General features: G+C 46.7%; 1 protein-coding gene across 1 annotated transcript in view; it reads right to left on the minus strand.

Moving 5' to 3' along the window:
- Positions 1-24,452, minus strand: part of ACOXL (acyl-CoA oxidase like) — a 344,180-nt gene that overhangs the window by 222,356 nt on the left and 97,372 nt on the right. Inside the window, exon 10 of the mRNA XM_042930333.1 lies at positions 15,535-15,569. Coding sequence (XP_042786267.1) covers positions 15,535-15,569 — 35 coding nt within the window. The remainder of the gene's footprint in view (positions 1-15,534; positions 15,570-24,452) is intronic.

Here is a 24,452-nt window from a genome sequence, read left to right on the forward strand (position 1 = left end):
CCAGTCATAGTCATCCCAATTCCCCTTGCTTCTGTTAGCCTTAGGGCTGGACGGATGGTTTATCTGGCCAATGAAAGAAGGGGGGATGTCTCCCGAAGGGTTTCTGGAAAAAGAAAAGCTCCCATGCTGCTACAAAATGGCATATAGGAAGAGATGGGTCTTCCTCTTTTGCTAAAATTTGTTGTATCCGCATGTGACAGCAAGAACCTCAGCAGCCATTTTGTGACCATGAGGGAGTCAGCCAAAGACAAAACTAATTTGCTGAGGGCTGCAGAGAGGAAAGATCAAAGCAACCCTGTCCTTTGAGGATGTCATTGAGTTACTGAAATAACCACCCTGAAACTGCCTCACTTCAGGAATCATTAAGTGAGAAAACAACCCACTTACTGTTTAAAACAGTTGAGCCAGGGTTTCCTGTTACTCATAACTAAAGGCATCCTACTTGTTACAAAATAACTGTTCAACCAACGAAGAAAAGAATGGATGAAGGCTGACATGTAGAGAAATTACCAGTTTTAGCTGCATCATTTGAGTCTTAGTAAAGTGAATATTGTAATCCCACGGACAAGTTGAGATTTATATTCCATTTCCCCTCAGTACATAGGATCTTCTTTCTTGTTTTATAGCACACATTGTACATCTTAGTTCGTTGGCAGCCAATCAGATACTTCCTGGTATCCTCTCCAGGAAAGTTGCTCTTTGATTTGTTTGGAGCTTTTCCTCCACCAGACCCTCATATTCATAGCTATGCCCAGGTCAGTGGGGGCTCCCAGTATACTGGAAAGTGCAGGATCTCTATTAAGTGGCTCTGTGGTCTCGGACAAATCCCTCAACCTCCTGAGCATTAACATCCTCGTCTACAAGACAGAATCAGTAATGCCCATCTTAGGGATTGAGAGAGTTAAATGGGAAAGCATGCAGCGAATCATTTAAAGCATCATTGCACAGTGCCATTTCATCCACACCAAGACTGGTTTTAAGGTTCACAGTAACTGTTGGCAACTTGCAGAATCGCTGTTTTATTCTTCTACCCTTGCTTTCGGGTATACAAAAAAAAAAAAAAAAAGGAACGAATTTCCCTCTTTATGAGCAGTTTGGTCTCCAACACCTAACATTCCTTTTTTTTCCTACCTATTTTCATCACAGAGGACATGTGACTAAAAAGACTGAATCACTATAATGTACACCTGAAATTATTAGAATCTTGGATGTCAATTATACTGCAATAAAAAAAATGTTCTGGAAACAGACAACGGTGATGGTGGCACAACCTTGTGTATGTATTAAACAACGCTGAATTGTACACTTTAAAACAGTTAAGATGGTGGGGCACCTGGGTGGCTCAGTCGGTTAATCGGCTTGATTTCAGCTCAGGTCATGATCCCAGGGTCGTGGGATCAAGCCCTGTGTCAGGTTCTGTGCTAAAGTGCTTGGGATTCTCTCTCTCTCCCTCTCCCCATCTCTACCCTCCCCCACTCGTGCAGACAAGCACGCACGTACTCTCTATCTCAAAAACAAACTTTAAAATCGTTAAAATGGTAGGTTTTATGTGCTTTTTTACCACAATAAAAAATAATTTAAAATTGTCATTTGAAAAAAAAAAAAGAAGATCCCGAATGGTTTCCTTTCGGACAACATAGGCCCCTTGGGGTTAGTCAGCTCTCTCAAATGGGAAAGTTTCCTGAACACAGGTTGGTAGCTCCCTACCCCACAGCCCCCACCCGGTCTGACCATCAGGTGTGATGGATTGGGGGTAGGGGCAGGCTGAGCAGAGCAGTGGTCTCAGAATCTTCGATCCCCACCAGTGGGACAGGAACCACTGTCTGCCTCCCTCCCTTTTCTCAAGTGAGGGTATGAAAACTCAGAAAATTCCGGTCCCTCCTGGATCACTTGAGGAGGGCCACCTCTCCCCTGAGGTTGAGCGGGCGCTTTCCAGACCACGGCCACATGGATGGCCCTCCACGGTTTCTGTCACATCATCACACTGCCTGAAGTCTTCTTAACACTCTTCCATGTATCTACTCAGCTTCTACTTAAGTAAATGTATTTTATTATTTATTTTTAGACAGAGAGAGAGATAGAGAGTTGCTCAAGTGAGCAGGGGAGGGACAGAAGGCCAGTGGCGGAGAATCCCAAGCAGGCTCCACGATCAGCACAGAGCCCAATGCCAGGCTCAATCTCATGACCCTGGGGATCACGACCCGAGCCGAAATCAAGAGTCGGCCATTCAACTGACTGAGCCACCCTGGCGCCCCCTAAGTGGATGTATTTCAAACAGAAGTTTCCATCAGCATTAGCTGTCCCTTCCAGCCCAAACGTGACTGAATTGCTTTCCCGCCAGGCCCTGGCCCCTGCAAGTGACCAGCAAACAAGAGCCTGAGGCTAGATCACAGCTGTAAGCCACACGAAATCATCCCCGGGACTCCCAGCGGTGTCACACACTTTGGTGAGACATGAGTTCAAATCCCCACATCCACTTGGCTTAAAACCATCACGTCCTGCATCCTTCACGAGGGTACAGCAAGTCTCTGCCTGGACAGTCACAAACAGCTACAGACGGGAGGGGGTTCTAGAATTTGTACTGACAATGCTGATGATATTCTCCACCTGCCCATCTGCCTGCCAAGCTCCTCTTCCTCCTCCAGAAGTTGCCTCCAGCCCGTCCTGTGGAACCTGGCATGGCCAACTACACAACCCCCACCCCTCACACACACATATATATACATTCATGCCTTACTACATTGAACACTTCCATTATCACCCCTACCATACAGTATTCCCACGGGAGTCACCCGAGGTAGATGTGGTATGGTTTCAACTTCACTCATGGTAGATAATCCCAATAATCCCAGTTGAATAATCCCAATAATCCCAATAATCCCAGTTGAATAATCCCAATAATCCCAATAATCCCAGTTGAATAATCCCAATAATCCCAATAATCCCAGTTGAATAATCCCAATAATCCCAATAATCCCAGCTGAATAATCCCAATAATCCCAATAATCCCAGTTGAATAATCCCAATAATCCCAGTTGAATGAACACATGAATGATTTTACATTCAACGGGAATTTTTTTTCAGTGTCCCGGATTTTATTTGTTTCTCATTTTAAGATTTTATAAGGGGGCAAAGGTGAGAAGAAGCCTGGAAATATTGTCAAGGTACAATAACCAACTGCCTTCCAGTTACCTGTCACACCTTGTGGATTATCAACAGGGCAGAGCCCTCCCGTGTGTCTCCAATGAAAGCCCAACTAGGGTTGGAAGAGGGCTGGCTCCAGAGAGGGACAAACGAGTCTAACTGTTGATTTTGTGCCTCTCTCCCATTGCCTAGACAACCAAAAATCAATTCTGGGTGATACACCATTTAGGAGAGGCTACATGCTCTCCGGCCCATTAGCATGATTAATTGAAAGCTGATTTGATTTCTGTGTTGAAACAAACAGGCAGACCAAAGAGAACAAAGAGGTTTCCAGGGGAGTATTTTGTCAACACAGAGCCAACACAGCGTGTGAGCCTTTTAACAACAGATTTGATTCAATCTCTGTTGACTGCACATGCGATTGATAACTGCCAAGCCATCAAGATTGAAAGAGGAATAAATAACTGTGTAGATCTGGGGCACCTGGGTGGCTCGGTCAGTTAAGTCTCCGACTCTTGGTTCTGGCTCAGGTCACGATCTCACGGCTCGTGGGTTCAAGCCCAGGATCGGGTTCTGCACTGACAGTGTGGAATTCTGCTTGGGATTCTCATTCTTTCCCTCTCTCTCTACCCTTCCCATGTACTCTCTCTCTCTCTCTCTCTCTCTTTTTCTAAATAAATAAATAAATAAATAAATAAATAAATAAATAAATAAAAACTTTTTAAAAAGTCCTGTACAGACCTTGAGAAGCGCTCCATTGGGACAGCATTTCTCCTCCCTGGGACTGTTCACATTTTGAGCGGGATCATTCTTTGCAGTGAGAGGCTATCCTATGTGCATTGCAGGTTAGCTGCGTCCCTGGCTTCTACCCACTGCTCGCCAGTGGCACCCTCCCCACAGCGGGGACAACCAAAAAGATCACTGAGTGTCCCTAGGGGACAAAATTCCCCAGGTGAAAACTACTGGTCTAGGAGGAGTGTAGATAAATAACTGTAAAATGCACCACCATGTAAGAGGCCAGCCCAGTTGGGAACGTGAACAAGGGAGCAAGTAGTTCCCAGGGCAGGGGGGAGTGTGGTGGCAGTGCTGGGGACATCTGCAGATGCCTACACGTGAGGATATAAATGTGGCTCCTTCCGTGCCGCTAACACCCCCTTGCCGTCCCCACCCACCGCAAACTCTAAGGAAGTGGAAGCTGTCTTGTGTAACATAAAGAGCCACCGTGACAAGCAGTCACGTCTACCTTACCAAAGACTCGGGAGTGTGAATTTACATATTTCCTTCTCTATATGGCACTCGAGGCTCTACCGACCCCAGCAGGAAGCAAAAGCTAAGTGATAAGACACCTCAGGAAAAAGTTTAAAAAGCTGCCTCGCGTGATTCCTTTCCCATTGGACCCGCAGCAGGTGGTATATGTGCTGCCCCCTTCAGGAGACCCCTCAGGTCCTCCGCAGGCCCAGTCCTCTGTGTATCGAAAGTTCCTGATGCAGAGATGGTTTGAGCCACGTAAGAGGCCAAAATGTCATTCATACAGGAAAAATTACCTACCAATGCAACACCCTGGTGACTGGAAGGAAGTAAATCTAGAACTTTCTGTGGCTAGCTTCACAGAGCCTAAAGATTACATCTTGCCAAGTTAACTGTACGTTAAAACTTGAGAAACACTCCTCAGGAAGAGATGTAGAACCTTAAGCCAAGCTTGCAAGTAAAGCCTTAGACAATCAGCCTGTGAACCAGGCCCCCCCACACACACACGTCAGGCCGATCAGAGAACCCCTCTGTCCTCTCCCACTTAACGACAACACAACCAGGGCCTTAGTAAACTCTCCTCCCATAAAATGGGTGAAGGCCAATTGCATGTTCACTGTAGGTGACCCTCTGGACTAGGGCATTATGGCACCAGTCAAGGGATTGTAGAGAAGGACCCTGCACTTCCCCCACTCAGCTTGGCTGTCATAGACTCCGGGCTAGACCATGGTCTGTGGGCTGGCCTCCGGGCCCCGGCAGAATGGCAACTCCCTCCAGCACAACAAGGAGTGTGCTGGTGATCTTCATCCAGGCTGGTTTCTCTGTCTGCGCTTTGCCCTGGCGCACTGTGCAGCCTGTTCACTGGGGGCCTGGGGCCCTGCCCCCTGCCCAGTGCCCAGTGGCAGTCAACCGAGTGGGAGTTGGGGTGACACCTGCCACATTCGCCTCAGAAGCCAGGGGGTGGAGCGCAGAGCCGCTTTCTCACTACTCTCTCTCACTGCTGAGATCTGGAAACAGCTGCACCCCATTCCCTGGGTCTCCGGGGAGGGACCAGCCAGCCGATGAGTTTTCCAGATGGATGAGATGAGCGGTGCCTCCTGGAACATGACCTCAGGCACCTGCACTGGGGACCTCTGCTCCACGGAGGGGAGCAAGTGGAGCCTGGCGTGTCATCCAGCGCCCCCGCAGCCCTTCCAGTGCCCCCCACAGGGGCAGCAGCCTAGTGAGTGAAGAATAAGGTCAAACCCAATTGCCTCAGGCTGAACTGCCCACTAAGAGGGCCTGGCTCGAGCACCTTTCCATCTGAAAACTCCAGCTGACAAAAGTTCTGGCCACACCTGTCAACTGGTTTCCATGGAAAGCCTCAGAAAGACCCGTGAGTTAAACTTCACGCATGTGTTAGTTACACATCTCACAGCTCACCTTCACTGAAAACAAGTGAGCAAAACAAAGAAATGGGTGCCTCATTCCAGGCATCCGAAACACAACATAATTCCACACCCAGAAGCACTTGGACACCGGGCTACTTTTTTTTTTTTTTTTTTAATGTTTATTTATTTATTTTGAGAGAGAAGGAGTAAGGGGCAGAGAGAGAGAATCCCGACGCAGGGCTCCATGCCACAAACCGCAAGATCATGACGTGAGCTGAAATCAAGAGTCAGACACTTAACTGACTGAGCCACCCAGGCGCCCCTGGACACAGGACTGTTAACGTGGCCTCAGACAAGGTAGTCTCGCACCAGAGTGGCCAGGGCTTTCCCCAATGTCAGCTCTCTTTAATTCAAGTTCACTGAGGTGTAATTCAATTATAGTAAAATTCACCTGTTTCAGGTGTTACAGTTCTACAAGTTTGGGCAAAAAACATGTAACCCTCACAATCAAGATTTGGAATATGTCTATCGCTGCCCCCCCCCAAACTCTTCATGTCACATTCTAGTTAACCCGTCCCCCACCCACTTCCTTCCCTGTAGTGCTCCCTTTTCTAGAATGTCCCACAAATGGAATCACACAGCATATGCACTCTGAAGTCTGACTTCTTTCACGCAACACAATACCTTTTTATTGCCGAGTAATATTTCACTGTGCAGATGGGCCACAGTCCGTTTATCCACTTATCGTTTCCACTTTCCGGCTATTACGCGCAGGGCAGCTACAGACATTTGCATGAAGTCTTTGCATGGGCAAATGTTTTCATTTCTCCTGTGTCAGTACTACCTGGGAGTGGAGGCGCCAGGTCATATGGGAAGGCAGTGTTTAACATGATAAGAAACTACCAAAGTATCTTCCAAAGTGGCCACACTATTTCGCTTTCCCACCAACAACGTAAAAGAGCTACAGTTACTCCACATCTTCATGCTGTGTTGTCAGGATTTTGTGGGTTCGTGTTTTGTTGTTTGGGGGGGGGGACCTTTTGGGGGGGGTGTTTAAGCCATTCTGATCTGTGCGTAATGGTATCTCACTGTGGTCTTAATTTGCATTTCCTTGATGACTAACAAGGTCGAGCATCCCTTCATGTGTTTATTGCCATCTCCTTTCTTTCTCTTCTGCCCTCCCATTTGCGTCTCTTCTTTGGTAAAGTATCAGTTCAGGAATTTTTGCCCACTTATCAAACTGCCGTCTTGTTAAAGGGCTGTAAGAGTTCTGCACATATTCTGGATACGAGTCCTTTATCAGATATGTGTTTTGAAAATATTTTCTCCTGGTTTGTGGCTTGTCTTTTAGTTTCTAGGCAGTGGTTTTCACAGAGCAGATGTTTTTAATTTTGATAAAATCCATTTTACCAACTTTTCCTTTCACAGTTTATGTTCTTTGTGTCCGAAGTAGTCTTTGCCTTGCCCAAGGCCACAAAGATCTGAAGCTATGTTTTCTTCTGTAAAGTTGTCACTTTTAGATTTTACTTTAGGCTAATCTAGGTTTTTTGCCTTTATATATGCATTTTTAATTAGCTTGTCATTTTTCGAATTGGCTTACCATTATGCAAAGTCTTTATATTTATGTTTCCATGTTTTAATTGGGGTTTTGTCAAATCTCTGGATCAATTTAAGTTAGGTGTCTTCTCCTTTTGAAAGTAAAGGAGTGGTCATCCCTCAGAGATGCCATAAAAAGAAAGACTGACCGGTTCCTTCCAAACTCACCCACAGAGAATAGCTTTGCCAAATGGCCTTGGCTCTAAGGGCTGGGTTGTGGGGTTCACAGGTTCTGATGTGGAAGGGCACGGGTAAGGGGGGCCAGGAATGCAGTCTGCCTCTCCACCCTGCTCCCTGATATAGAAAGGAAAAGAAAGGCACGAAATTGAGGTCAGCCCTGAGCCCTAACACCAGAAAGGAGCATGACTGCTTGACAATTTTTTGAAAATGAGGTGACATCTTTTCCATCCTAGGGGCCATTAGAGGATGAGTAGGAGTTCACTAACGCAGAAGAGAAGACGGAAGTTAATTCCTCAAAAGGAAATAGTAAGAGCAAGGAATAGAACAAGCAGGAAGCTCAGAACTGCAAATTTTGAGGAGAGAGGGTTGGAGATGAAGTCTGGGGTCAGAAATCTGTTCCCTCAGCATGGAAGCCCATGGAAGCTTTTGAGTGGGAAGGGCATAATCAGATCTGTATTTGAGAAAGATCCTCTTACTGGCAGGCAAACTATCCCCCCAGAGATCACCCTGTGGGTGTGGCAACAGACATGTGATGAGCAGGTGTGACTGGGGAAATGGCCGAGAGTCTGGACCAGAATCTCTTTGGAGAACAAGGCCGCCAAATGAAAACCAGACAAGGGATTGAAGGGGATGGGAGAGGCACAGGAAGACACATCTGTCTATCCCCGACTCCCCCGGACCCTGAAAAGCATCCACCACTCTCCAGGCACATCCACAGCCCCAGGCCGAGCTCTGCTGTAAGAAGCCAAAAACATACATGTGGCCTTGAAGGACCTCACCGAGTAAGAACATGGAATCCAGACACAGTGTGAGTATTCACATTCTGCTTTTCAGGGGCAACATTCTGTGTGAAGGTTATCTTAAAAACGCAACCTTCCACAAGATGGCTTTGCTTTTAAGATTATGCCATCGGGGTTGAATAAACTTCTTGGCAACCCCGTGGATAAATCTGGTCAGGGCCTCACTGTGAAGTCTGAAAAAGAGACAGATGGAGCCGTCGGCCAGAAAGCCCCAGTGACAGAAACAACTATTCCCTGGAAGGGGAAAAAAGGGCAGAAAGGCATCTTTGTTTATTTTTACAAAATTTGGAGAACAACAGTGTCTCCCAGCTGTCTCCACAAGATCAAACCAGCTCCAAATGGGAGATGCTAGGTATTTGCCAACACTTGAAATCAAAGTCCAACAGGCCTGATGGCCCTGTTTCTTGTCTTTTCCTCCCTTTGTATTTCAAGATGACAATTTCATTTGTTCATTGATGCAGCCTGTCCATTCAATAAGCGTTCTGATTCATCTATGAACTTCAAACTCCACTTCTAATCTAAATCAGAACACAGAAGTACATGACCGCTTCAACTGCTTGCTAGGCCCTCTGGCTCATTCAAAGCAAACGCTCAAAGGAGGCCTCAGAATGACATTTAATCATGGGGTCTGCATTTTCAGTGTAAGGCCATGCCCTCCAAAGTCCAACACAGGGACTGTCAAACTGTCAACTTCTCTGGGACTGAACACGCACAAGCTCCCCAGTGCTCCCATCCCCTCGTCAGCCCTCAGGGGACAGCCTTTTAAGGGGTCGGTACCTGTAACTCCAAAATTAGGGTTAGGGCACAGGCCCGAACAGGGCACCAAATTTGGCCTTTGTTAAGGCCTATTAGAAACTGATAGAAAGAGTCCGTTGTGGGAAAGAGACATCTTTAGGCTTCATCTAAAAGTCAAACCTCTGTAAACTTCCATTTAACTATAACAGAGCCCAGTGGAAATTTTGCTTCCTTCCTGATTTATTAAATAAAGATAACCAACAGAAACAAAACAAAATTCCGTTGGGAGCTAGTTCATGCTCTCCCACCCTGCTTCCATGGGCTATTCTTAGAAACATGGACCTAAGCGCCACGTGCAAAAATGCCGCGCTGTTGGTTTACATGGCCTGTCTGTCGTATCAGAGAAGCAAGAGCCAAAGGTGACATGCTCACTTCGAAGCCACTTCGTCTTCGCCCAGGAGCTCCTGGCAGGAGGGAGCAGACTTCTCCGGGCTGCTGCACCGTGACAGACGGGAAGAACGTCTAAACTCTCTTTCAAACTTATAGAAAAAGAAAAAAACAAAACACCCACACAGTGGGGAACAATTTCCCCACTGCGTGGGTGGTGGGGCCCCGAGAGCTGTTATCTGCAAAGGGCACTTCTGGGGGTTACCCAGCTGTCACCACTGTGTGGATTCCACTCGAAAACCTCAAGCCAAGCAGTGGGGAATGAACATCAAGAGACAATTTTCCACTCTGTGAAAATGACTTGACTTTACAAAAATAAATTAAAACACTACGATAATACATGAGATGTGTACAGGACCTGTTGATAAATGCACACCTCGGTCACAGTAGATGTGCTTCCTTGCTTGGTATATCTATACCATCAGAAGAATATGACTGTGTCATTCTCCACTTCCTGACCCCTCAGCGCCTGATCCCACATGACGTCTCACACACACATACACATACCCACACCCACACACTCTCCTATACCATACAACCGGGCGTGGAATTACTGGTCTAGCAAGGGCTGGAGCCTGAACCAGCATGTCTGAGGGCAGGAGTGGGAGCAGGTGGGGTGTGCGTGTGTTAGTGTGGAAATCGGGGGAAAGGATGTTCTAACACTGTTCATCGTAACGAGGGAGATCTGATGGCCGGAGCCAAAACGCAGATGCACGAAAACAAAACCAGGCGTCCCTCGGGTTACGCCCCTCTTTTACCACACAAGGGCCCCCCTGCTCCAGGCTGCCCCGGGTGTCTGTGGCAGCCTGAGAGGCACAGCCTGCCCACCAGGTTCACGGGATTTAGTGATTCCTCCTCTCCTCTGCACACTCGTGTCCAACCCACTCCTAAGTGAACCCATCCTCCCGACTGCTGCCGTCTGGAACCACAATCGCCTCCTCCCTTCCCTTTGTCCCACCCCCGTCTATCACAGGAGCCTAGCACCATTGCTCTTGGCCCTGACCCTCCTGTCAGAATTTGGGAAACAGACCTGGTGATTAGAGCCTCAAGTCCCAAACCTTGCTTCCAAAAGTCTCCTGATGCACACAAAGAGGACCCGGGAAGCTCTCAATTCCAGAATCTGGGTCCTGGGTAAACAACCGTGAGCGTTTGAAGTAGACCCAGAACTATATAGATGTAGGATACACTCCTACTTTAAAACATAATCGACAGAAGAACAGCATGGCGATTCCTCCAAAAAAACCTAAAAATACAATCACCATAGGATCGGTCCAGCGATTACATTTCTGGGTATTTACTCAAAAGATGTGAAAGCAAGGTTTCAAAGAGATTTTTGTACACTCGTGTATATAGCAGCACCATTAACAATAGCCCAAAGGCAGAAACAACCCGAATGTCTACTGACAGATAAATGCAAGTGTGTGTGTGTATACACACACATACACACACACACACACATAGTGTAATATATATACATATACACATATATACATATACACACACATAATGGTCTATATATACATACACACACACACACACACACACATAAATGGAATATTACTCAGCCTTAAAAAGGAAGCAAATCTGACACATGCTACAACATGGATGAACCCTGAGGACATTCTGCTAAGTGAAAGAACCCAGACATAAAAGACAAATACTGTATGATGATTCTACTTATATGAGGTTCCTACACTAGTCAAATTCAGTGACAGAAGGCGGGTTACCAAGGGCTGGAGGCAGGGCAGGGGAGGATGAGCAGTTAGTGTTCAAAGAGTATAGAGTTTTAGTTTGGGAAGATGAAAAAGTTCTCGAGATGGGTGTGGTGATAGTTGCACAAGAATGTGAATGTACTTAATTTCACTGAAGTGTACATTTTTAAACCTTTAAGGGTTAAAATAGTAAATTTTATGTTAGGTATATTTTACCAAAAAGATAAAAAAAAAAAAAGCAATCGACAAAAGGATTGAAGCTTCAATTAATCTAAATAAGCTAGCTTATTAGATTAACTAGGATTTTTATTTAAAGAGGAGACATAACCAGAAACCCACACCCTCTGGTTTCATCTTCTTCCTCTCCTCTGAGGATAGAAGTGGGTGACAGGCAGCAGAGGGACAGAAGAGCTACCACCAGGCAATCCAAGGACATGCAGGCTTCTGAGAGGACAGGCCAGTTCCTCCTGTGCCCGCTGACCCCAGAGACAGGACAGAGAAGGTGGTGTGACGGCAGGTGGTACAGTCTGACCCACAAACGGCTCTTCACGACACCTTATTAAGAGTCATTGGTTCTGGCAGGGGCCCCTGGGTGGCTCAGTCGGTTAAGCGCCTGGCTTCGGCTCAGGTCATGATCTCACTGCTCATGAGTTCGAGCCCTCGCCCCCCCGCCGGGCTCTGTGCTGACAGCTCAGAGCCTGGAGCCTGTTTCGGATTCTGTCTCCCTCTCTTTCTGCCCCTCCCCTGCTCACGCTCTCTCTCTCTCTCCTTCAAAATAAATAAGCATTAAAAAAAAGTTTTAAGAGTCGTTGGTTCCTGCAGACTGGGGGCTTCCCAGAAGATGGTTTCTTTCCCACCACAGATTTACAGACACTGTTGTGCTTCCTGGAACTTTTCCATCACAATTCCTTATATTTCAGAAATCATTTCTGGAAAATACAACCTCTGATAATGCGTTCTGCATTTCCACTACATCTGAGATGTTGGTACATGGACAGGTCAAATGCTCCTCAGTAACCTCATCTAGGCTTGGGTGAATGGGATGTGTGAATAGGGCATTTACACCTGTCACAGGCTCACCCAAGCCAAAAAAAGTCTCCACATTGTCCCTGTACGTATGCTCAGGGACCTGCATTATCAGTTAGCGGGGCACCTGTCTGAGCCCACGGAGTCTGCCTTCTGTGAGGATGGTTTAAGATTCGCTTTCTCTAAGAAGCCTCCTTTGACTGATTTACCTCCTCCTATAAGATTTGCGTCTATCCTTAAGTCTTCTTCACCCATACCCCTTGTGTTTCCCTGGCTCGTAAATGCCTTATAGCCAGGACGGTGTCTTAAATTTCCTTTTACAACGGCTTTAAATAAGCACCCTGTCATTCAGCTGGGCTCTGCAGCAGACAGCATTTTCCCAAAATGGCCTCATGAAGATTTCCCCACCTCTCATGTCCTTGTTACAATGTGGCCAGCACTCCTTCCACTGTGGGGCGGGGTCTCTGCTTCCCCCCTCTGAACGCCAACAGGGGGTTGTGTCTGCTCCAACAGAGTAAGGTGGAAGTGATGCTCTATGACTTCCCAGGCTGGATCACAGAAAGGAGACAGCTTCTACCTGGCTCTCCCTTTCCAGGACACTCAATCAGAGAGGGCCAACTACCATACCGTGAGGAAGCCCAAACAAGCCCATGTGGAGACCACACGGACCCGTGTGCGGAGAGGAACAGAGATCTCTGGCCATCGGCCAGCATCACCGACTAGACACAGAAGTGAATGAGCCTTCAGATGTCTCTGTCCTCCTCCCTGAGTCTTCCAGAGCAGGCCCCAGACCCTGTGAAGCAGAGTCAGGCCATCTTCCCTGTCCTTCCAAACCCCTGTCCCACAGAATATTGCCAGCATGATCACTGGTAGCTCAGCGGCCTCAGGCAGCCATAGGCATGGGGTTTCCATAAACGTGGCCCCCGGATGAGTAATTCCAAAGCTCCCTCCTCTCTAAAATGGGCTCTGCTTAACTGCCCCAACTTCATTTTTCCCCTTCTCCACAGTGGAATGCCTATCCTGTAGGACCTCCTATAGGACCATGACTCAGGGTGCCCACGTCTCTATTCAGCTTCATAGCCACTGTCTACTAACCACACTTCTTCAGCCAGACTGGGCTGCTTTAGGGAAGGGGGAGCCAAAGGGAGGAGTCATTCCTAATCCAAGCCAAGCGCTTCCTTCCAGAGAGCGCCCACGGCCACCAATTCCACAGAAAAGTAGGTGTATCTAAATCGCTACCCAGTCAAGGGTAAGAAGACATTTTCCCTTTCCAAATGAAGAAGATGTTCAGCTCAGACAACAGTCTCCACCTTCTGTTTGGTGTTGGTAACCGTACAGAAGGATGCCAGGGGCCTGCCCTGGCCCCAGGCAGGCCGGGCAGGAATCTTTTCCACGACACAGGCCTGGGACCCATAATAAGCACGGGGCCAAAGACACCATCCACCTGGGACCTCCATCCGGTCTCCCCTGCTCTGCTATCCTTACGCGATTCCCTGATTCGAAAAGGTTGATAGTTGGCAAAAGTCCCTCAGCCTCACAAAGTATTAAAAAGAAAGTTTTGTCCAGTTCCGGAAGAATCTAAGTTTCTGCACAAGTTAGAACTCTCCACAGAGCCACAGAGTAACCCTTACCGTGGCGGGAACAAGCACATGTTTGTTCTCCGGACTAGAGCAAGACGTTGGCTTTCTTAGGGAGGCCCCTTTAGCTCTCATGCAGAAAACAGTCTTGATAAGCAGGACTCGAATATGAGGAAAGTTCCACCAAAGGAAAAGAACGGAAAGGGCAGGGGCACTGGGGTGGCTCAGTCGGTTAAGCATCCGATTTTGACTCAGGTCATGATCTCGCTGTCCGTGAGTTCGAGACCCACATCCGGCTCTCTGTTCTCGGCACAGAGCCTGCTTCGGATCCTCTGTCTCCCTCTCTCTCTGCCCCTCCCCCGCTCACACTACCACTTGCACTCTCTCTCTCTCTCTCTCAAAAATAAATAAGCATTTGTTAAAAAAAAAAAAAAGAAAAAAGAAAAAAAAAAGGAAGGAAGGAAGGATGGGCAAAATTCCCCACCTTCCCTCACACACACCGAAAAGCAATCATGAGCATCTCTGGAGCAGCTTTCTTCAAGAGTATCCAGAAATGTCCAACAGAAACACTTTCCTCCCACACACTCATTCCTAGTTCCAAGTGGTTCTAGCCCAGTTCTGCCTTCTTCCTGCTCTACCCCACACAGTGCACCAGCAGCTTTTCAGGCTTCTGTGACTGCCCACCGGGTCGATCGAGCCACAGTTAACCGTAAGCAAGCGCATACAACCTGTGACAAGCGTATTTAGAAGGCGATCTCCTTTGCAGTAACTATGGTTTGTTTGTGGAGAGCTGGCCAGATGTCCTGAGCTGACCAGCGGGTGGCACTTGGGGGAGGCTGTGAGCACAGGTTGTGTACGGGCAGGAGGGACATTGCTTATTACTCTTCCATTGAGACTGGATCTTTAATGAACATCTTTTTTTTTTTTTTTTTTTAACATTTATTTATTTTTGAGACAGAGAGAGAGCATGAACAGGGGAGGGGCAGAGAGAGAGGGAGACACAGAATCGGAAGCAGGCTCCAGGCTCCGAGCCATCAGCCCAGAGCCCGACGCGGGGCTCGAACTCACGGTCGGTGAGATCGTGACCTGAGCTGAAGTCGGAACCCTCAACCGACTGAGCCACCCAGGCACCCCTTTAATGAACATCTTAATACATTCTGATGCATGCCAGGGGATGCATGTACTTGGATACTAGCATAAGAAACCAACATTTTTCATAAATATGATGCACTTGAGAAACAGGCAGAAATCATGAAGCAAGACCAAAAATGGCACTTTTAGCCATTCTCAGATATACCTAAGACAAGGCGGGGGGGCAGGGAGGGGACAGGGGCTTCACTAACAAGCCTTCACTCAGCTTTCTGTTTGCCCAGCCTCACCATTCATGCGGGACATCCTTGATTTCTGCGCTTATCCCTAGACTACCCAGAAATCACTTGTGTCCCTGCCCTAGAGCCATTTTTTGTTTTAAAAGAAATGTGCTACCTACCACGACCTTTATGTAAAAGCTCTATTCCTCCCAATAGCCAGCGGCCCTCATCAATGAAGCAAATGGAATAATTCTAATTGCTGTGAACTGATACCATAGGCAGAGAAGCCACCAAAATTTAGCTTGAAAACCCACAGATTCGATCAAACCGAAAGCTATAAACCAGGAAGGGTATTCCTCAAGAGGAAAAAAAAAAAAATTTAGCTTTACCTGTGACTGTAGCGGATGGCTATCGTCAGCCCAAGCTGTAATTAAAAAGAGAGAAAAACACATACTAAATAATATGAAGAGCATGCTGAGTTCACAAGAAAATTAACTTACGACGGTCCGTTATTTTTCAAACATTTCCTAAAATCTCCTACTCCTTATATTTCATAAATAACACCTTTTAATGATAGTTCTTTGGTTTCAACATCATTCTTAAAGGCTAGTCAGATTGTCAAAGGGTCTTAGAGACATCTAAAATATTTCACTGTGAATTGGACAGGTGTCTCTCATCTGGAGACACCTTCCATAACAGAGCCTTTAGTTATTTATTTATTTATTTATTTATTTATTTATTTATTTTGCTTTTTTTTTTCCTTTACATGCTTTTACATTTAAGTTTTAAAGTTTTTTCATTGAGGTATAATGTACAAATAAATTGTACGTACTTAATACTTACAACGTGATGATTCGATACACATACACCCTGTGAAATTATTACCATGTGTTATCACATTAATTAACACATCCATCACTTCATATAATTACCTTTTTTTTTCCCTTTTTTTGGCGAGATAGAACATTTCAAGTACACAATATGCTACTGTTAACTATAGTCACCATGCTGTGCATTAAATCTCCGGAGCTTATTCATCTTACAACTAAAAGTTTATACCCTCTGACCAACATCTCCCCACCCCCAGCCCCTGGCAACCAGCATTCCACTCTCTGTTTGTATGAGCAAAACAGGGCTCTTTCAGCTCTGAGACAAAGCCGTGAAAGGACAGGATTCAGCGTGTGGCTGATTCTGAGGCTTGCCATACCCCCGTCCTGGGGGTGGTTCCTTCCCCACTCGCCCTGCCCCAGGAGTGCTGAGCGGAATCCAGGCCATGAAGAGGACTGACCCGACCCCCCCCCCCCCCCCCCGGGCCAGAGTCTCAGAGTCTTGCCAGGGGAATCTGCACAACCTTCACACCGATCTCATAAGCTCCAGGCCGGCAAGGTGCACCTCTGAGGGCACGTGTGACATCGAGAGAAAGGGTACACAGTCGCCGGAGACAGCGACAAGTAGAGGCCAAGGTGGCACTGTGATTTCCTTTTTACTCTGTGGGGGGGTCACGGAAACCTCTCAAGCAGAAGAGGGGGTCGAATCATATGGCACGGGCCTCAGCTAGTTCATGGATTCCAGAAGAGTCAGGCCACAAGAGTTCAACCGCTAACCATACGGGCATCGCGTTATTTAAACTCTCAGGGTCACGGTGTCTGCATCTATATCATGGGCAAATAATTATTTTCTCATGCAAGGATGAAGCAACTTTTTCTATTTTGGTGTTTATACCTGCGTGTGGCGCACACACGATGCGTGCCGCCTGATAGGAAAAACTCTACAGGTGGGCCTGGCGGCGGAAGGCACCGGCCGGTGGGAAAAAACTCTATAAATAGTAACCACCACTACTATATATAGGCAATATTTCATTTATGAAAATGTTTTCATTTTCCAAAACTTAATTGAAGTTCGTTTTTGGAACTTACAAACTATTTCATTAGGTTAAAATGATGATCAGCCTCAAGCATGCCCATAAAAGTCTCGACGGTCCCCCTGTGGCTGAACCGTGGCATGACTAGCTTAAGAGACTCGGCAGCAGTTAAAAACCCAAGCATCATCTATCATATCATTTCCGAGCAAAAAGTCTGCCTACGTGCAACCTTGAAATCCCCAAACACATCACTGCCAGTTTCCCTGACGTTGGCCCCAGGGCGGTGGGGGTGGGGAGGTCACTTCCATGGGGCTCTCCGGGATGCTACGAGATGACTCAAGAGTCCCTGGGCCGTGGGAGGGTGGAAGGGGTAAGGAAGAAGCAAGGGGATGGAGAGTTAGGAGAAATAAAACCGTTGAGATGAATATAATATTACGTCAACTATAATCAGTTAGAATTATTGAAAGAAAGAAAAGAAAGAAAGAGAAAGAAAGAAAGCCCAAACTTCTGTCCAGCTTGACACGCTGCAAAATCCCCCAGCTATTGTTTGAAGAGCTCAGCTCCAGAATGATTCGGCCGTGTGTCATCATCAATGCATACCCCAAATGCAGAACCGACATCGGCGAGCCATTAGGGATCAGGGAAGATAGGCTTCATTTTACAAAAAGATTATCTAAAAGTGAAGGTGTGAAATATATAACATCCAGCTGATTTCATATCACACTCACCTGAGTGTATTCAATTATTTGTCAACTAAACCAGGAGTGTGTGTGTATATGTGTTTGTGTGTGTGTGTATATATATATATATATATATATATATATATATACATATACATACATATATATATATATATATGCATATATATGGGAGATTTAAGTGGACAGAAGAAGAAGAGGCCTCAGGGACAATCAAGAATTTAAAGAACAAGGAGGAAATTATTTAGGGAAGAACATAAAAACAGAAACTACAGCCAAAAAGGTCAGGATGAGCAATTCACAGATTTCACATGTCCCGTCACTTTACATTTCCTGGAGTTAAAAAGTTCTGGCTTACAGTTAGGCTTATTATAAGATAATTTCACCAACTGAATGTGTTGGTAAGCTTTAGAGTACTGCTTCATTGGTGGCTTTTCCACAGTTGAAAGACACGCCTTTGCTGGAGCAGGGAGAGAAAATGGGCATGGGAGGGACAAAACTAAGAAAAAAGCAGAGGAAGTTGTTCAATGGTAGCCGTGCTGGTTAAAAGGGGCTGGGAGATAAATCCTTCACAGAGATGAATTTCAATTAAGCACTTTTATTTGCCTTTTCCTGACTTCTCAAATATGCTTTCCCTGTCATTTTAAAAAGGACATCTTTGTGAAGGAAGAAAAGTGTGGATCACGGAACCACACAGACCAGCTGCAGCATATCCCATGGGCCAGGTAACAAGGTGCTAGGGAAACCAGATGATCCAAACCCATGCACAGGCCCCGGGACTACATGGGAACCCACTCATGTGGTGCATGGGAACAGGGCATCTCACAGCCATCCTGGAAACACGGCTTAAACTCCACACGGAACGCACTGGATCCAATTAGGCAGCCTTGCCAAGATGCCGGAACACTACAGAAAAATCTTCATAGGCCTGACCACAAAGCCCCAGGTTGGAACATGAGTGAGGACACTATGTCTGCTCCTCCTCACTCCTACATATCATCTGACCCTACAGAAGGCAGAGAAGGGAGAAAATTCCCTAAGGTTTCTGTACCATAGCAAATACCAAAGGCAACTTGTAATCTGCTGAGAAAGGAGCCAGAGATAGTCTTCTGCCCTGGCATTAGGAACGCCCACGGGCCAGTCAGGCCTCTACAAGCCCTCGCCCTGCTGAGAAGCATCAGAAACCCGGAAATGCTTTAACCAAGTCTCACCATTGCCTGCGTCTGCACAGACACACATGCATCCGCGCACACGTGCACACTTTGGGCCCAATCTACACCTGCATGTGCACACATATGTACACACACGTGCACGCTCAGACCCAAGTCACACATGCGTGCATGGACACTTATGCCTGCATGCACATCCACACTCACACACATGCATGCACAGGTACACCACTCGTACGTGCACATATGCCAAGAAGCATGTGTTCCTATGTGCACACGTGCACGCACATGCTTACACAATACTCAGATGCAAAGATACGCGTGCCCTGGCACAGATGCACATCTACACACACATTCATACAGACAGGCACTCACCCACGTGCACAGAGACACTTTGGCATTCAGAGAGGCCCATGGAGCCCCCAGGGACAAAGGGAGGCCTCAGACAATTGACCCTTTTGTTGCTGGTCTCAGCAGGAGCCCAGCGGAGAGAGACGAGGGAGGCCTAGGGGTTGGCCCCCCTGACCCCAGCCCAGCCAGGGCTGAGGCCCAGGGACACGGAGGTCAGCTGGAGTTTTGTGCCTGCTGCCCTCCCGGGAGAACAGCCCCCCAGGACATACTGTAAGTATTACCAGAATGCACTTAACAAACTCCCACTCCGAGTACCTCGTTTTCGATTTACACAATTTGTTAATAACAAAATTAAATCACGTTTTAATGGCAAGGAAAGAGTACTTGAACGTTTTTCAGAATCTCTACCAGCTACAAAAACCTTTTTCCTGCTGCTGCGGCCTGAAACTGCTCCTTTTTTGGAACAGCTGACTAAGGCAGCTGTTTTGTATCAAGTCTGAGCGTTTTCTATATGACCCAGGGAGCTCAGACAACAGGCAGACCTCGCTGCATTAAAGAGTAATCCGAGAATAATTTGCCATAAAACCCCCCGAAGTGCGCCAGCTGTAGCCGGATACGCCCTATAAAGCACCAAGTAGTCTGCATGGATCTTGCAAAATAATCATAATAATTTCAGAAAACACATTTTTAAACACCTTTAAAAAACATTTTTTTTTTAAAGGAAAGGAGTGGGTGACGCTGTCTTGGCAGGGCACTTGCCTCACGTGGGTTCCCCTCCCTGTCCGCAGTCTGTCGCAAAGCGTCTCTTCCTAATGCCCGCTTGCCCAAGGGTGCCTGTGTTGTTGGGAATCCCCTCCTCACGGGTCCACTGTGCTTCGTGTTTGTGATGTGCTGTCACCCACCCGAGGCAGCCGGGGGCAGGTGAGGAGGAAGAGTCTGTTAAATGCTGGCCCTAAGGTGGCCCAGCTGGTGAGTGGTGGTGCTCCAAGTCTGGGCCCAGAACTTTCTAGACTGGGGTGATATGCCGGCCGGGGCTATGACTAGGAGCCATGCCCTCTCACAGGCCCGGTGCTAGCACTCTCTATTCCTCAAGAAAAGCCGGACGCCAAGGGCTCGAGCGCGAAGATTCCCACGTCTTAAACTGATTTGAATATTTTTCAAATGCTACGTGAGCCAAACAAAAGTTATCGGTGGAATTTGGCCAGGGGGCCACCAGCTTGCAACCTCACCCTACACCTTTCCACACTGCCAAGCCTCTCCTGGGTTTTCAAATCTTAAAATCTGAATCCGTGCATGACAAATCGAGAAAGAGCTTTTGTGTCATTCGCGAGTCTTCCCCCCCTTTCCTATAATTACGTGAAGTTTTTTCTTTAGCTTCCTTTCATTTGTTTGCATTGCAAGGGTCCAAAGATTTATACCATCACAAAATAAACTCAAAAAGAAAAGCTTCTGGTTTATTTTCCTCCTGCACTTTTCAACTGTTCCTCTCCCTTTTATGGGAAATACGGGAAAGGAGCCTGAAGGAGAGAAGAGGTATGGTGTAGACAGAAGCCCACACAAACACAGCTAGCGTGTGGGACACCAGGAAGCCAGCACAGGGAGAAAGTGAGCCACCGAGTAGGTCTTTAACCCTTTCCCTGACTGTCTTTCTAGCAGTGTTCTCTCCAGGCAATAACAGACCCCACACTCCCCACACAGCACCCTCCAGGGCTGCTCCTCCCCCAGGCATCACCCCAGCTCTTCCCACTTCCCCCCCCCCCCCCGCCCCGTGCCTGACTCTCAAACCCCTGCCAATGTGCAACAACTCACTAGTCTGAAGCCTTGGCATCCATCTAGGGCTTTCTCAGGCACTTGCTACTTCCTCTGAAAGATCAACCTTGCTGGACGAACAGATGCTTACGGTCAGTAGCAAAGAGCTTTGTGGTCAAGTTCCCTGACTTTTCTCGCCTTTTCCTCAATGTAAAATGGGGGCTGTTTTAGACAGATTAACTTAGACCTCAGAGATGTGGACCAGCAAGTATGCACGTCTCCTGGGAACTTGCGAGACATGCAAACACTCTGGCCCTAACGCCACTGAATCAGGAACTCTGGGGGTGTTTTAGCTGTTCCTCCAGGGGTAGGTTTAGAAGCACTGAATGAGATGATGTATGGAGAGACCATAACAATGTGCTGGGCGTAGATGACTCTTATTAACTGCTATGAAGATGACGACGATGATGACGTTATAACACATAGTAAAGCTATTTTCATTTTACATGCTCTTAATGTCCGCCCAGTGCCTTACACTCGACCTCAGGCATGGTAACCACTGGGAGCTCAGGCAGGCTCACGGTCAGGCCTGAGGTTATGTTTTGGGAAACAAGGCCTCCTGGTGCTCACAGGTGATCACCCACTTAGCGGGGAGAGGTGTGTGCACCCTGCCGAGACCCACTGTTTGCTGTCAACCTGCAAGGACAGGGCCAGCTCCCAGGAGGCCAAGGGTGAGCCTCAACAGGCTGCAGCCCTCCCCTCCCTTCTGCCATTCCCCTCGAAAGAGGGAGAAAACGGCAAGGAAGGCAGAAGGAAGAAAAGGAGCGACGTGTTCTTCATTACGGAGTTTATTTTGTGATGTTTTCCTTCCTTGGTCCCTTAAAATTAAAAAGAAAAAAACAGGGGCGCCTGGGTGGCTCAGTCAGTTAAGCGTCCGACTTCGGCTCAGGTCATGATCTCGCGGTATGTGAGTTCGAGCCCCGCGTCGGGCTCTGTGCTGACTGCTCAGAGCCTGGAGCCTGTTTCAGATTCTGTGTCTCCCTCTCTCTCTGACCCTCCCCCGTTCGTGCTCTGTCTCTCTCTGTCTCAAAAAAATAAATAAACGTTAAAAAAAAAAATTTTTTTTTTAAAATTAAAAAAAAAAACACAAAAAAAAATCAAGAAAAAGACACACTAATGTTTAGGAAAAGAAGAGGATGTAGATCTGAAACTTTCAAAACCTGATGTAAAAGATGAGTTGCTAAATCAATGGAAATTGACATTGGACTAACATTGAAGTGTAGGCAGTGGTTGTTTAACCAACCTAAGAAAACTGGTTGTTTTTAAGCCTCTAGGCCCCAGATGACTAAAAAGTTAAGACCAATGATGATGCTGTTCGTTGCTGCTGTTCCCAAGAACCTGAGCCAGTCACTATCGTTTTGGATTAAACGTTACAACACTGGTTTTAAAACATGTAGATGGGTTTTCACAAGGACTTGCCTTATCCCCCGATTCACCCAAAATGAAACCATTTGTTAGTCCTGAGTCATAGCTACCCCACAGTTATAGCACCTTGGGCCCATTCTGCTAGGCATTTTCCAGGGGCCGAGCCCCACGAGCTGTGGGGCTCTGGCAGGTGGAGGAACCCCTGTTCTCTACCTCAGTTCCCTCCTGTGCAGACAGGTGAAATAAATGCAGCCCCCAGGAGCTACAGGGGAGGAAGCTCTCAGGACCTGGCAACGGTAAGGGCTTCTGGAGGCCAGCTCTTTATTGTCTTTGTCGTTAAGTGGCCATGGTCTGTCCACCCGTGTCACAGCACAGTAAGTGTGCAGCAGGACCTGGTTCCTCATCTTTGTGTGCCTGGTACCCAGAGATGGACAAACAGGGCTGCCAAATAGTTCATGAACTACTGAAATCACTCCGCTGATCCTTACAGTTTGTTCACGAATGTATTGTTTAGGTTTTAGGGTTCAAACAAAATAATCGTGGATTTTGGTTTCTTTGCTTCTCTTGATATGAATGGTCGGGTATTTGATAATATCATAGACCACACCCTCTTTTCCTAGAAAGCCTAACTTCTGTTTAAGAGAAATCAGCATGACAATGGACTTGGATTCTGTGTGCAGCCTACAACACAGAATACCTAACTGGAACTTTGGGCGCAAATATTACTTAAGTGAAAACTTGATTATTAACTCAAAGAGTCAGCCAGGGGAGGAGGGAGAGGCTGAAGAGAAGAAAAGGAAATGTACAGGACTAAAGGGAAAAAATAGGTGACGCCCTCAAATGCAGACAGTGACGAAAGTATTTGAGGGCATTTCTAAGGTGGATTTGGGGCTGTTAAATACAAGAAAATGAAAGGCCCTTCTAGCCGTCACAGCAGCTTAGAGACCCCACCATGGCTTGTTGACCCATTCTGACCCCCAGGCCCCCATCAAAGTCAAGAGTAAACCTCCCAGGAAAGTATATCTCTTTTTTTTTTTTTTAATTTTTTTTTCAACATTTATTTATTTTTGAGACAGAGAGAGACAGAGCATGAGTGGGGGAGGGTCAGAGAGAGGGAGACACAGAATCTGAAACTGGCTCCAGGCTCTGAGCTGTCAGCACAGAGCCGGACACGGGGCTCGAACTCACAGACCGCGAGATTATGACCTGAGCCGAAGTCGGCCGCCCAACCGACTGAGCCACCCAGGCGCCCCGTATATCTCTTTTTAATGTAAAATGCAACATTAGTTTTAAGGAACTTGTTTCAAAGAAAGGAAAACACTTTTCCTCCTTCTAGTTTTTACCTACCGTCTCCTCTAATTTTTACCAAAAAAAAAAAAAAAAAAAAAAAAAAATTTACACAAAACACATAAACAAAATCCCTCTACCCAGGCTCATAAGATACAGGCTAAATTAATAAGGCATTCCATGAAATATGTCAGCAACTGTGAAAAACAATATGGTAGATCCATTATTGAAAAAACAATGTATTTTTAATTTTTTAAGTTTATTTATTTTGAGAGAGAGAGTGGGGGTGGGGAGGGGCAGAGAGAGGGAAAAAGAATTCCAAGCACGTTCTGCGCTGTCAGTGCAGAGCCCGACGTGGGGCTCAAACTCACAAACTATGAGATCGTGACCTAAGCCAAAATCAGAAGTCAGGGGCTTAACTGACTGAGCCACCCAGGCACCCCTATTTTTAACTTAAACTCTTTACTATGAGATAGTTGTAGATTCACATGCAGGTGTTAGGAATTATGTAAAGAAATAATATAGATAGTTCCCATGTGTCTTTTATCCAGTTTTCTCCAATAGTAACATCTCACATAACTACACATTAAGTATATTGGCATCAGTACAATTAAGCTATAGAACATTCCTGTCACCATTAGGATCCCTTGTGTTGCCCTTATAAGTGCATCCACTTTCTTCCCACACTCACGCACTGTTTAGCCCCTGGTAGTCATCAATCTGTTCTCCATTCCTGAATTTGTCATTTCAAGAATGGAATCATACAG

This window comes from Panthera leo, chromosome A3 (genome assembly GCF_018350215.1).
Source record: "Panthera leo isolate Ple1 chromosome A3, P.leo_Ple1_pat1.1, whole genome shotgun sequence".
Lineage (NCBI taxonomy): Eukaryota > Metazoa > Chordata > Mammalia > Carnivora > Felidae > Panthera > Panthera leo.